This window comes from Podarcis erhardii, assembly GCF_964252035.2.
Source record: "Podarcis erhardii genome assembly, chromosome: 12".
Taxonomy (NCBI): domain Eukaryota; kingdom Metazoa; phylum Chordata; class Lepidosauria; order Squamata; family Lacertidae; genus Podarcis; species Podarcis erhardii.
The window spans coordinates 1,313,922-1,327,129 of record NC_138513.1 but is presented as its reverse complement, the minus strand read 5'-3'; the positions used below and the strand labels follow the sequence as shown (position 1 = coordinate 1,327,129).

The following is a 13,208-nucleotide window of genomic DNA, read 5'->3' as shown; positions in this document are numbered from 1 at the left end:
GGCACCACAGTACAAGAAGGACACTGACAAACTGGAATGTGTCCAGAGGAGGGCAACCAAAATGGTCAAAGGCCTGGAAACGATGCCTTATGAGGAACGGCTAAGGGAGCTGGGCATGTTTAGCCTGGAGAAGAAGAGGTTAAGGGGTGATATGATAGCCGTGTTCAAATATATAAAAGGAGGTCACATAGAGGAGGGAGAAAGGTTGTTTTCTGCTGCTCCAGAGAAGCGGACACGGAGCAGTGGCTCCAAACTACAAGAAAGAAGATTCCACCTAGACATTAGGAGGAACTTCCTGACAGTAAGAGCTGTTCGACAGTGGAATTTGCTGCCAAGGAGTGTGGTGGAGTCTCCTTCTTTGGAGGTCTTTAAGCAGAGGCTTGACAACCATATGTCAGGAGTGCTCTGATGGTGTTTCCTGCTTGGCAGGGGGTTGGACTCGATGGCCCTTGTGGTCTCTTCCAACTCTAGGATTCTATGAAATGCACCACCCACAATCCAGGGTCAGATCAGAATGGAATGCAGTGTAGATGTGTGGCATGAGAGATTTGAAAAATGTAGGAATGTAAGAATCAAATCACTCATAGATACACTGATACGTAATCCCATAAACACATGAAACAACTAAAGCAAAATCTATATAATATGAAAAATTATTTAACTCTGCTAACAGAGACTATTCATTTTTCTCACATGTGCACAAGAATTTCTTTAGGTTTGATTGTGATGGACTGTGAGATTGGCCCTCTCATTGAACTTCTTTCCACATTCTCAGCACTGTTGTGGCTTCTCCCATGAATGAATGGTTAGACTGGAAGTGAGATGGGGGCTCAGACTGAAGCTTTCTCTACATTCCAACTAGTGATATGGTTTCTGCCCTGTCCTAATTTTTTGATGGAAAGTGAGACTCATCTTGGAATTGAAGCTGTTTCCATGTTCTAAGGATTTAAAATGGTTCCTCCCTACTATGAGTCCTTTCATGTGAAGTGAGACTTCTCTTACGACTGAAGCTGTCTCCGCATTCCAAGCACTGATACAGTTTCTCCCCTGTATGAATTCTTTGATGTGAAGTGAGATTGGCCCTGTCACTGAAGCTTTTTCCACATTCCAAGCAAGGATATGGTTTCTCCCCTGTATGGATTCTTTGATGGGAAAGGAGATGGTGGCTGTGACTGAAGGTTTTTCCACATTCCAAGCACTCATACGGTTTCTCCCCTGTATGGATCCTTTGATGCGAAGCTAAATTGTTGCTCTGACTGAAGCTCTTTCCGCACTGCAAGCACTGATATGGCTTCTCCCCTGTATGAATTCTTTGATGCGAAGTGAGATTTGCCCTGTCACTAAAGCTCTTTCCACATTTGGAACAGGGATACGGTTTCTCCCCTGTATGAATTCTTTGATGGGAAGTGAGATGGGCACTTTGGCGGAAGCTTTTTCCACATTCCAAGCAATAAAATAGTTCCTCCTTTGTATGAATTTTTTGAGGGGCTGTGCGATTGAACATCAATGTGAAGTTTCGTCCCCATCCTAAGCACTGATGTGGTTTCCCTTCTGTATGAATTCTCTGATGGGAAGTGAGATGGGCACTCTGCCTGAAGCTCTTTCCACATTCCAAACACTTATAGGGTTTCCCCTCCATATGAATTATTTGATGGGAAGTGAGATGGGCACTCCTACGGAACCTCTTCCCACATTCTGAGCACTCATAGGGTTTCTCCCCTGTATGAATTCTTTGATGGGATGTGAGATGGGCACTCTGAGTGAAGCTCTTTCCACATTCCATGCACTGATACGGTTTCTCCCTGATATGATTTTTTTGATGGGCTGTGAGATTTGACTTCACACTAAATCTCTTTCCACATTCTGAGCACTGATGTGGTTTCTCCCCTGTATGAATTCTTTCGTGGGAAGTGAGATGGGCACTCTGAGTGAAGCTCTTTCCACATTTCATGCACAGATATGGTTTCTCCCCTCTATGAATTCTTTGATGGGAAGTCAGACTATCCTTCCGACTAAAGTTCTTTCTACATTCCAAGCACTGATAGGGTTTCCCCCCAAAGGGATTTATTTGATGGGAAATGGAAATAAAGTGCTGACTGAAGCTCTCTCCATGCTCCAAATGTTTATATGGCTTCTGCACTGTGTGGATTTTATCATGGTCCCTCTTGTTCTTAATTTCCATTTCACCACTACCTGCAACAAAAATAGACACAGATTAGAGCCTTGGGTCTTGGTCTTTCCAGTTCTTAATTTCCAATTCATCACCACTTGGAACGGATAGAGAAATGGATTACAGCCAGATTACAGGAAAAAATAGAGCTCAAATTATTGAACAATGCTAATTAACACTTGTGATACAGGAAGAACTGAAGGGAATTAGGAAGTCTCACTACAGGGATCACCACATTTGTTGAAAGGCATTAGCTAACATATTTATGGGAACCTGAGGTTTGAAAAGCTTGGCTCTTTTCCGGAGTGGACTTTGCTTGGCCCAGTCATGGATTCAACACCAATTTCCAATGTCAGTCATCTCTTTAGTCAACTGAAATTTGACAGAAGCAAAATAATAATAATAATAATAATAAACCTGACAGAAACTACCACCACTTTCCTAACCAGCCCAGCCCAGTCATTTTAATCTTACTATCTTCTATAATGTTTAAAAAAGCAAAACTGGAGGGGGGGGGGAGTTTCCAAATCGCCACTGCTGGGGGTTGCGCTCTTGAGCTCCATCAGAATATTGGAGGCTCATCACATAGAGGTATGAATTGAATTTCAAAACAGATAATATGATCTGACAGGGAGCCTTACCAAGAGAGGCCACAATCCCACGATTCTCCTCCATGACTTCTTTATGCAGAGCTCTCTGGTCAGGATCCAGCAAGGCCCACTCCTCGTCTGTGAAATGGACAGTGACATCTTCAAAGCAGACTGGACCCTAAAATAAAAAGAGAAACGTCCTCTTCTTAGACAGCACGGCTGTGTTGTTTTAAGGGGGTTGTTTGGCTGCTTCTTCTAACCACTTAATGGAATTATTTTATTGTGTACTTTAATGATGAGTATTTTAACGATTAGATTAGGGACGTGGCTGGCGATGTGGTTTAAACCACTGTGCTGCTTGGACTTGCTGATCGGAAGGTCGCGGTTCGAATCCCCGTGATGGGGTGAGCTCCCGTTGTTTGGTCCCTGCTCCTGCCAACCTAGCAGTTCGAAAGCACATCAAAGTGCAAGTAGATAAATAGGTACCGGTCTGGCGGGAAGGTCAACGGCGTTTCCGTGTGCTGCTCTGGTTCACCAGAAGCAGCTTAGTCATGCTGGCCACATGACCCGGAAGCTGTGGACAAACACTGGCTCCCTCGGCCAATGAAACGAGATGAGCGCCGCAACCCCAGAGTCGTTCGCGACTGGACTTAACTGTCAGGGGTACCTTTACCTTTACCTATTTTAACAATGGGTACTATTTTTGATGTAAATGGAGGGAACTCTGAATAGTGTTCTTCAACTCACGCTGCCTCTGTAAGCGTTCATTTGCCAGATGGAAGGACCTCCCCTTCCTCTCCCTGTGCACTGTTCAGCGAGCAGGGGACCTTGTTGCTGCTCTATTGCCAACCTCAAAGGGGGCATCGGAAGGAAACCACATCGTGCACCTGCTGGGGCTGTTTAGGTGAACCCTGGTCAATGTTTTGGATACTTTGTCAACTGCTTAGAAGCCTATTTTAGCACTTAACAATCAATATAGAAATTAAACTGCAACTACTGATAAATAGGGACGCAGGTGGCGCTGTGGGTTAAACCACGGAGCCTAGGACTTGCCGATCAGAAGGTCAGCGGTTCGAATCCCCGCGACGGGGTGAGCTCCCGTCACTTGGTCCCTGCTCCTGCCAACCTAGCAGTTCCAAAACATGTCAAAGTGCAAGTAGATAAATAGGTACTGCTCTGGCGGGAAGGTAAACGGCGTTTCCATGCGCTGCTCTGGTTCGCCAGAAGCGGCTTTGTCATGCTGGCCACATGACCCGGAAGCTGTACGCCGGCTCCCTCGGCCAGTAAAGCGAGATGAGCGCCGCAACCCCAGAGTCGGCCACGACTGGACCTAATGGTCAGGGGTCCCTGTACCTTTACTGATAAATAATGCTAGCAACATTCAAAAGCCTAGTTAAGTGGAGGTGGCTGTTCATTACTCTCAGGGAGATTCGCTCAGCCCCAGAGGCATCCTGGCTGCCCCACCCCTCAGCCTCTTTCCCCACAAGCTCCTTCCTGCTACCTGATCTGGTTCCAGAGCTGCTGCTTCCCTTCCACCACCATTAAAAGATGGATGAGAAGGTCTTTCCAGCACCGTTCTGTCACCTGCAAGAGACAAAGGTAAACAAGAAGCCATGAGTGCATGCTTCCGTCAGAGGTGAGGCTATGCAGCTCTAACTGCAGAGGGTCCCTGCATTTGGACATCTGTACACATTTCATATTTTAGCTATGTAAAATACATCTCCCCTTCTTTGGGCTTTTGGCCAAAGAAGTCGCTCCAAAAAGATGGAAAAAACACATTAGTTACAAAATACACACAATGTTATCAAAGAGATGGAAAAATAAATTTCTTCTTACTCAGTGGCCTCTCTTCAGTCATCAGTGGAATCCTCTCTGCCTCAAAGTGATTGGCGCTCATTTCTGCAAATGGATATTTCCCCTGAAATAGCAACAAAGATTAAAACAGGAAATGGGAAGAACACCTAGAAGTGGAATGGCAGAGGCAAAACCTTTTGGGGCATCAGGGATAATTCCTGGGAAGCTTAAAAAAAATAAAATAGAGATATTTTGGAGACTCTCCCTCCTGTTCAGAGCCCCTTGGGAGTATCCAGAGGACAGTCTCTCTCACCTGTTTTCTCTCTGCCTGCTTCCTCTCCTCTGCCTGACTCAGGAGGAATCCTTCGGCCAGGGCCACCGCCTGGGAACTGGTCTCCGCTCCACATTCCCTCACCCAGCTCTCCATCTCTGGTGGAAGGACAGCCAGGAATTGCTCCAAGACCACCAGGTCCAGCATCTCAGCTTTCGTGTGCCTTTCTGGCTTCAGCCACCGACGGCAAAGGTGGTGGAGTCGGCTGCAAACCTCGCGGGGTTCTTTGGTCTCCTGGTGGCACATCTGCCTGAGCTGCTGGACCTGCACCTCTGAGCGGATGGTGTCCTCCTCTCCCAGGATCTTCTGCACTGAGTTTTCCCAAAATGCCCCACTGCTCTCAGTTTCAATGGCATGGCCTCTTCCAGCTTCAGGGCCAGCTGAGTCTTGCTCATCCATCTGGGCTCTCAGGAAGCCTCCAAGATATCGGAAGGAACCCCTTGGCCTTCTGCTAAGTTCTGTCTGTCCTTATTAAAGCGGCTAGCAAATTCTACACAGACAGATATGCCTGTGGGTCTTCTGGGGTCCAACATGGGCACTTGAGGCTCAGGGGGCTCAGTGACTAGGAGTGACCAGTTCCAGTTCCGGCCAGCTGAGCAACAGCAGTGGCCCAGAGATGCCAGGCTCAGATGGGATTATTGCAGTGCCCGGTAGGTGGGCATTTAATTCACAAAAAAGACAGAGTTTGCCCTTCGCCTTCTCCCCATTGCAGCCTCACTGGGGGGGGGGTCCCTCATGCATGAGCCGAACAGTCCCCTTCGCCTACACCCCACTTGCAGCCCTGGGACCCCCTTCTCCCCACTGCACCCCAAGTGGGGAGAGAGAGGAGACTCACCAGCTCCCAGGAGGCGCCCCCTTCCCTTGTAGGGAGGCACTGGGGACGGGGGGCTTTTGCACTGGGGGACTCCGCCCCTCTTTCATCTCCTCTCCTCTCTAGGATCCAGCCCCGTTCCTTTTAACCCTTGGCAAGCCGGGCGCACCGAGCTCGCTCCTCTTTTCTCGTCTCTGCGCTTCCTCTCAGGAGGAAAGCAGCGCATTGCGCACACTCAATAAAGCCTCTCTGGGCGGGGGCCGAGGGCGGGGCTCCTCCCCGAGTCATCATTGGGGGGGGGGGCCGAGCTCGGGGCGCTCCGCTTTGCAAGGGTCGCAGGGAACTGAGCTGGGCTCCGAGAGAGTAGAGGAAAGGAAGGAGGGGGTGGGACCAGCCCTCCCCCCCCTGCAAAAGCCCCTCCCCCTCCCTGGAGTCATTTCCTGCAAGCGGGGGAAGGGGGGGAGGTTTCGCCTGCCTCCCGCCCCGTGCAAGGGGGCGCCTCCCGGGATGCGGTGAGTCTCCTCTCTCCCCCCCCCCCTTGGGAGAAAGGGGTCCCAGGGCTGCAGCGGGAGGGTGCATGGGGGGGGGGGTCAGGGAGAGGAGGGTCCTGCCCCCTCCTTCCTCTGCGCGGTGGTCTCCCTTGGGATGCTGGGAAAAGGCAGGCAAAGAACCCCCTTTCAGGTTGAGGAAAGATGGGCAGAGATTGCAGCCAGGTGGAAACATTCTGAGCAGCTCCCCTTCCCAGACTTCTGGGTCCTTGCAACTCCCAGAATGGCCCAGGAGTGGTTTGGGTCCTGGAAACACCGGTCTCTGGGGTCAGAGGCCTTGGGAAAGAGGGGTGGGTGCGGGGGGGGGCGGCTCTGTGGGGAGGGTATGCTCCAGCCCAGGAACTCCCACCAGATGCACTTTCTGGGGCCGCCCTGCCCCCCCAAACACAAGAGGACCCCCTCTGCCAGCCTCCCCACCCCAGAGGGTCTGAAGGGAAGGAGGCGGTTCTTCAGATATGTGGGGGGGGGGTCTAAGTGAACCCTCATGGGAACCCCTTCCATAGAATGGACAACCAATGCAGCTGTTTTAAAACCAGAATGTTGTGATGTTTAGCTGGTGATATACCGTATTACGATGTTGAAAACCAGGCATCACCCAGCCCTAAAAAAGATGCCACTCATTAGAAAGGGTACTTGATGATACTGTCAATATTATTTTTAAAAAAACACCTTGAACTTTGAATTATAGGATTTTAATAAAATAAGAATGATAATAAGATCAATTTTATAACAGAAAGACGTATTCCTTTGTAGAATTTGCTAGCCGCTTGAATAAGGACAGACAGAACTTAGCAGAAGGCCAAGAGGTTCCTTCCGATTTCTTGGAGGCTTCCTGAGAACACAGATGGATGAGCAAGACTCAGCTGGCCCAGAAGCAGGAAGGGGCCATGCCATCAAGACTGGGAGCAGTGAGGGATTCTGGGAAAGCTCTGTGAAGAAGATCCTGGGTGAGGAGGACACCCTCCACTCTGATATGAAGGGCCAGCGGTTCAGGCAGTTCTGCTACCAGGAGGCCAAAGGACCCCGAGAGGTTTGCAGCCAACTCCACCACCTTTGCCGTCAGTGGCTGAAGCCAGAAAGGCACACGAAAGCTGAGATGCTGGACCTGGTGGTCTTGGAGCAGTTCCTGGCTGTCCTTCCACCAGAGATGGAGTGCTGGGTGAGGGAATGTGGAGCGGAGACCAGTTCCCAGGCGGTGGCCCTGGCCGAAGGATTCCTCCTGAGTCAGGCAGAGGAGAGGAAGCAGGCAGAGAGAAAGCAGGTGAGAGAGACTGTCCTCTGGATACGCCCAAGGGGCTCTGAACAGAAGGGAGAGTATCCTGAATTCCTCTACTAAGCTTTCGGAAAGCATCCCCAAATGGTTTTCCCTTCCTCATTCCTTTTCTAATATTTCTCTCCATCCTCTGTTCTGAATCCTTGTTGCTCTTTCAGGGAAAGATTCTCTTTGCAGAAATGGGCCTGGATTCCTGTGAGGCAGAGAAGACTCCGTTGGTCAGGAGAGACAGGCCAATAGGTAAGGAGGAAGGAGCTTTTTCTCCCTTTGGTTGCATGTTATGGATTTAGGAACTAATCTGTGGGTTCTTTTCATCTTTTGGGAGAAGACACTTGGGGCCAAGAGAAGGCCCTCTGCCTGGTTCTCTGTAGCTTTACTCCTCGCAGTGAGGGAACTGCCAGAAGGCCCTCGGAGCTGGACCTCAGTGTCCGGGCTGAAAGGTTGGTGTGGAGACGCTCCTTCAGGTCTACTGGGCCGAGGCTGTTTAGGGCTTCAAAGGTCAATACCAACATGTTGAATTGTGCTTGGAAACATACTGGGAGCCAGTGTAGGTCTTTCAGCACCAGTGTTATATGGTCCCAGCAGCTGCTCCCAGTCACCAGTCTGGTAGCCTCCTTCTGGCTTAGTTTCTGAGTCACCTTCAGAGGTACCCGCGCATAGAGCGCACCGTCTGTAGTTAGAGGTGCACTGCTTCACCTCGAAGAAAAGCATGTGCTAATGGCCACTTCCCTTTGTCTGTCACAGGTGACAGAATGATGCTGCCAAGACCCCTTCTTCCATCTTTGCCTGGAGGCAGAGGAGAAACATCAGCTCTGGAACCAGATCAGGTAGGGAGAAGGAGCATTGTGGGCAAGGAGGCTCCTGCTTTTGACTTTGTAGGATATGACACCCAAGAGCAGTCAAGTACAACATTCCTAGAGTGAACATGTTTACACATGGGGAGGAATGTTTGTCCAGCCAGCAGGTAAACTTCCTGTTTCCTTCTGGGCTGGGACAGACTTCCTCTGCATGTGACTAGAGGTGGGCATGGCCTCACCTGTGCAGGTAAGGACAAAGGCACAGGGCAGGGCAGCCATCTCTCTCTCTTTGACTACCTGCATCGAAGAAACAACGTCCGCTTAGCCAAAGATGCTCTCTTGGCTTCGAGCCAAGAGAGAACAAAGGGACTGTCTTCTTATGAGATAGATTACAAGTGTATGTTAAGCTAAGTCTGCCTTCTGGGATCCGAATATGAGCAAACTCTTTTTTATACTTTTGTAGAAGACTGTGTCATGTCTTATTTTTTATAAGGGAATAAGGGGGAAATAACAGGACAGTTATTATAGAGGCTTTAGGAAGCCTGAGCACAACGGATCTTCAGACAATATGTCCTTTCCTGCATCCCTGAACATTCCCACAGACTTCTGTCAAAATTGTCCTTAACAAAGGCTGTAAAGGCCACTCCAGAAGGTTAAGTTCAGAAAATGATTAACAATCACCTCACGTTCCCTAGCCTTCTGAAGGATGCTAGTATTATCTATCAGTAGCTTCAGTTTTATTTACCAATTTAACATTTAATACTAAGATAGGCTTCTAGACAGCTGACAAACCATAAAAGAGAGGGCCCAGAATTCACCTCAAGAGTCCCATCAGTTACACTATAGGGCTTTCCCCCTCCTTCCCCTCCCTGTGACCCTCTGCACCCCTGAGGTTGGCTTTAGGGCATGGCAAAGGTTTCCCCCTCCAGAACAGTAGACGGGGAGAGGAAAGTGGGGAATGTTGAGCAGAGAGAAGGATCTGAAGAACACCAGGTGGAGTTCCACCCATTTACACAAAGATGAATACCCATCAATAAAATACACAATAAAACAATTCCATTAAGACGTTAAAACGTGCATCCATAATTATAATGTACAGCCAAACAATCCCATTAAAACCGTAGGGCAACAAACAGACACAAAACCGCAGCACAAAGTGTAGAAGATGATCTTTCTGCTGTCTGAGAGCAAGACTTTTCTCTTCTTCTTTTAGGGTCTAGTCTGCTTTGAAGATATAGCTGTTCATTTTGCAGACGAGGAGTGGGCGTTGCTGGATCCTGACCAGAGAGCTCTGCATAAGGAAGTCATGGAGGAGAATGGTGGGATTATGGACTCTCTCAGTAAGGCTCCCTGTTGGATCATGATATCTCTTTCGGAATTTAAGATCCCTTGGGAAGAATCTGGGAGAGGAGGAGACTTAGTCAGTTGTGGGAAGGCAGGGCCTTCAGTCCCCACAACTGGCTCGTAGGCGCCAGACCCAGAGGGAAGTATTGCTGTGCTCACTAGGCCTGACACTTCTGAGCAGCCTGTTGCTTCTCATAAAGAGTTAACTTCACTTACTCCGTGTGATTTATTGCTGCCCCACTCCAGACATTCAGTTTCCCATACATACGTTCATTAATGCCTGTCAACAAAAGCAGTGAAGCCTGTTGTAAGGCCTTACTATTAATTCCCTTCAGTTCTTCCCGTGTCCCAAGCATTAAATAGCAAAGTTCAATAACCGAGGGCTGCGTTTCTCCCTGAGGCTGTGATGCGTTTCTTTGTTTGTTGCAGATGGTGATGAATCAGAGATTAAGAACCAGGGAGACCATGACCATGTCCACGCCATGGAGAAGCCATGTAAATATTCTGAGTGTAGAGAGAATGTCGGTCAAAGCTCCCATTCCATTTCCCTCCGAATAAATCCATTGGGGAAGAAATCCTTTCAATGCTTCGAATGTGCGAAGAGCTTCAGTCGGAAAGAGAGTCTCACTTCCCATCAAAGAATTCATACACAGGGGAAACCCTATCAGTGCTTGGAATGTGAGAAGAGTTTCAGTCGGAAGTTCAATCTCACAGTCCATCAAATAAGTCATACAGGGGAGAAACCATATCAGTGCTTGGAATGTGGAAAGAGCTTTACCCAGAAAAAGGATTTCACTTCCCATCAGAGAATTCATACAGGGGAGAAACCATTTCAGTGCTTTGCATGTGGAAAGAGTTTCACCTGGAAGAAAAGTCTCACTTCCCATCAAAGAATTCATACAGAGGAGAAGCCATATCAGTGTTTGGAATGTGGGAAGAGGTTCTGTCGGAGTGCCCATCTCACAACCCATCAAATAAGTCATACAGGGGAGAAACCATATCAGTGCTTGGAATGTGGGAAGAGCTTCAGTCGGAAGTTCAATCTCACAGTCCATGAAAGAATTCATACAGGAGAGAAACCATATCAGTGCATGGAATGTGAACAGAGTTTCACCTGGAAGGAAGGTCTTACTTCCCATCAAAGGATTCATACAGGGGAGAAACCGTATCAGTGCTTGGAATGTGGAAAGAGCTTCACCCGGAAGTTCTATCTCATAGTCCACGAAAGAATTCATACAGGAGAGAAACCATATCAATGCTTGGAATGTGGACAGAGCTTTGGTCAGAAGACCAGTCTCATAGGCCATCAAAGATGTCACAGTGGGGAGAAACCAGACAATGGCCATATATGAATTTAATTTTCAGAGACTTTGATTAATATGTTCAACGCGGACCCTGAGCTCCACTTCTGAAGGCCTTCTGCCAGTTCCCTGATTGTGGGAAGTGAGGTTATATGGAAGAAGGCAGGGGGCCTTTTTGATAGTGTCACCCGCCTTGTGGAACTCCCTCTTGTTAGATGTTAAGAAAATAAACAACTATCTGACTTTTAGATAAGGAAGTTTTTAATGTTTGTTAGTTTTACTGTGGTTTCATGAATTGTTAGAAATAATAATGGTAATGGTAATGGCTTTATAGGTCAAAACATTTGAATTGGGTGTGGAAGCTAATTGGCAGCCAGTTCAGTTGGGCCAGGATAGTTAATGCCCGTCAAAATAGGTCGTAAGCACTGTAATACATAGAGGTCCCTCTACTTAGGACAGACAGAACTGGGCAGAAGACAAAAGGGATTCCTTCCTTCCGATCTCTTGGAGGCTTCCTGAGAGCCCAGGGGGATGAGCCAGACTCAGCTGGCCCAGAAGCAGGAAGGGGCCATGCCATCCAAACTGGGAGCAGTGGGGGGTTGATTCCGGGCCGTGTCTAGCCCTCCTAGAAGGGAAGTGACCCCACCAGATGTGATGGCAACTGAAGGGATTTCTGTGAGATGAATCTGCCTGTTTCCTCCTGCCTTTGGTGCTTTTGGTCAAGGAAGGAATTTAGAACTGTGGTTGACTGACTACAATTTTCACACCAGGCTGGGGGGGGGGTGGTTTCTAACCCTGGGGTCCTCAAGAGCTGCTTTCCCTCCTACCCCAGGAAAGAGCCCCCATCACCTTGGAGTGGCCCCATGTGCCCAGGCCATTAGACCATTTCAGGTCCCAGGTGTCCAGCATTGCCCTGGCAACCTCGCCTTCAGTGAGGAAGAGCATCCCCAAATCCTCTTCCTGGGTCTCAGACAGCTTCACGGAGAGCTGATTTACACTCTGCTGCTAAAACCTCCTGCCATTTGTTCCACTTTCAGGGTCAGGTAAGGAGAGATGTAATGCAGCGTAAGAGGGGGGAGATTCACAAATGCAGAAGACTCAGAAACCATGCCTAATACATTCTAAAAGGTTAATGACAGTTAACGTGGAGCATTATTGAGACAGCAAAGTCTGCTTTCTTGCTTCCCTCCCGGCCACCAGGAAGGCTCCATGACGAACCCTCACCAGTCCTGGTTGCATTGGACCATAATTTTCCTCCCCTCCAGCCATCATCTCCCAGCTTGTTTCCTCGCCCTAACCAGGTCTAACTCTGCGCTGAAGAAGAAGCCTTTTCTTTTCTCGGCCCTCCATCTTCCTTATTTATTTGTTTGTTTGTTTGTTTGTTTATTGCGTGAGTCAGGTTTCCGTTTTCACTGTTTGTGTATTTTTATGTCTGTCTACGTGCAGCCAGTCCTCGGGGACCCCCAGGGAGGAGGATCGTGGCCTTGAGGGCATGGGGCCAATGGAGCTCGTTCTGTCGGGGCTCACTTGTGGGGCGATGGCTGTGCCGGTGGGCAGGCTGCCCCACTTGGCTCTGTCAGGGTGCGCACCAATAATTCAAGCTACAGCAATCGTCTTCTGTTGTGATGCTGAGTTCCAACGCTCCAATGTACTTCAGTTATTAGAAGGAAAGTTTTCCTCACCATCCACCACTCCTTCATCCGACATGGTTTTTGCCAGACTTTGGCACATGTAACCCGTTCAGACATGCAGCCTCTCAGGTGTCCAAATGATCTTTTGAGACTGACCAGGAAGCCCTGCTGATAACTCTTGGAAGTCTCCCCACCCAAGGAATCCAAGCCCTGCTGGGAAGGGAGGGAACCTTGGGAGGGATGGGGGTGAAAGAGGCAGCCCCCCCCCCCAGTGCTGAGAGACCCTCTTACCACCAGCTGTAATTAACCGAGGTCCCTGGCAAAAAGGACAGTTTATTAAAGCGCACTTGGAGGGTCTCTCCTAGCAGCTCTCAGCCTCCTTAAGAAAGCACAGATCCCAGGATTCTTAGGAATCTCAAGTGGGTTGATCCTGTTTTGCAGATGCAGAGCAGGTGGGGACCTGGGAGTGTGTGTTGTCTTTTTCCTTCCTTTTTGGAATTCTGGTTTATTGGGTTTTATAAACAAGGATCACAGGAGGAAGAAAGGATACAAATAAATAGACCGAGTGTTCTCTTGTCATCTGTGCATCACAAAAACCGCACAAGAAGTTCAGGGGAA

At 48.7% G+C, this 13,208-nt stretch overlaps 2 protein-coding genes across 3 annotated transcripts; one reads left to right on the top strand and one right to left on the bottom strand.

The window, feature by feature from the left end:
- Window positions 1–486: 486 nt before the first annotated feature.
- Window positions 487–5,741, bottom strand: LOC309325936 (uncharacterized protein). The gene is made up of 6 exons (XM_081834342.1): window positions 5,721–5,741; window positions 4,868–5,375; window positions 4,597–4,678; window positions 4,262–4,344; window positions 2,812–2,938; window positions 487–2,193 (listed from the first exon to the last, which is right to left on the bottom strand). The coding sequence occupies exons 2-6, from the start codon at window positions 5,282–5,284 to the stop codon at window positions 947–949; spliced, it is 1,956 nt and encodes a 651-aa protein (XP_081690468.1). The 5' UTR covers window positions 5,285–5,375; window positions 5,721–5,741; the 3' UTR covers window positions 487–946.
- A 441-nt stretch (window positions 5,742–6,182) lies between these two features.
- Window positions 6,183–12,312, top strand: LOC309325971 (zinc finger protein with KRAB and SCAN domains 3-like). 2 transcript variants are annotated; one of them, XM_081834413.1, is made up of 6 exons: window positions 6,183–6,208; window positions 6,998–7,505; window positions 7,676–7,757; window positions 8,262–8,344; window positions 9,528–9,654; window positions 10,088–12,312. In XM_081834413.1, exons 2-6 carry the CDS (start codon window positions 7,089–7,091, stop codon window positions 11,008–11,010), a joined length of 1,632 nt encoding a protein of 543 aa, XP_081690539.1. In that variant the 5' UTR covers window positions 6,183–6,208; window positions 6,998–7,088; the 3' UTR covers window positions 11,011–12,312. The 2 variants fall into 2 exon arrangements, with proteins under 2 accessions (XP_081690539.1, XP_081690540.1); XM_081834414.1 differs by lacking the exon at window positions 6,183–6,208 and adding an exon at window positions 6,857–6,873.
- Window positions 12,313–13,208: the final 896 nt, after the last annotated feature.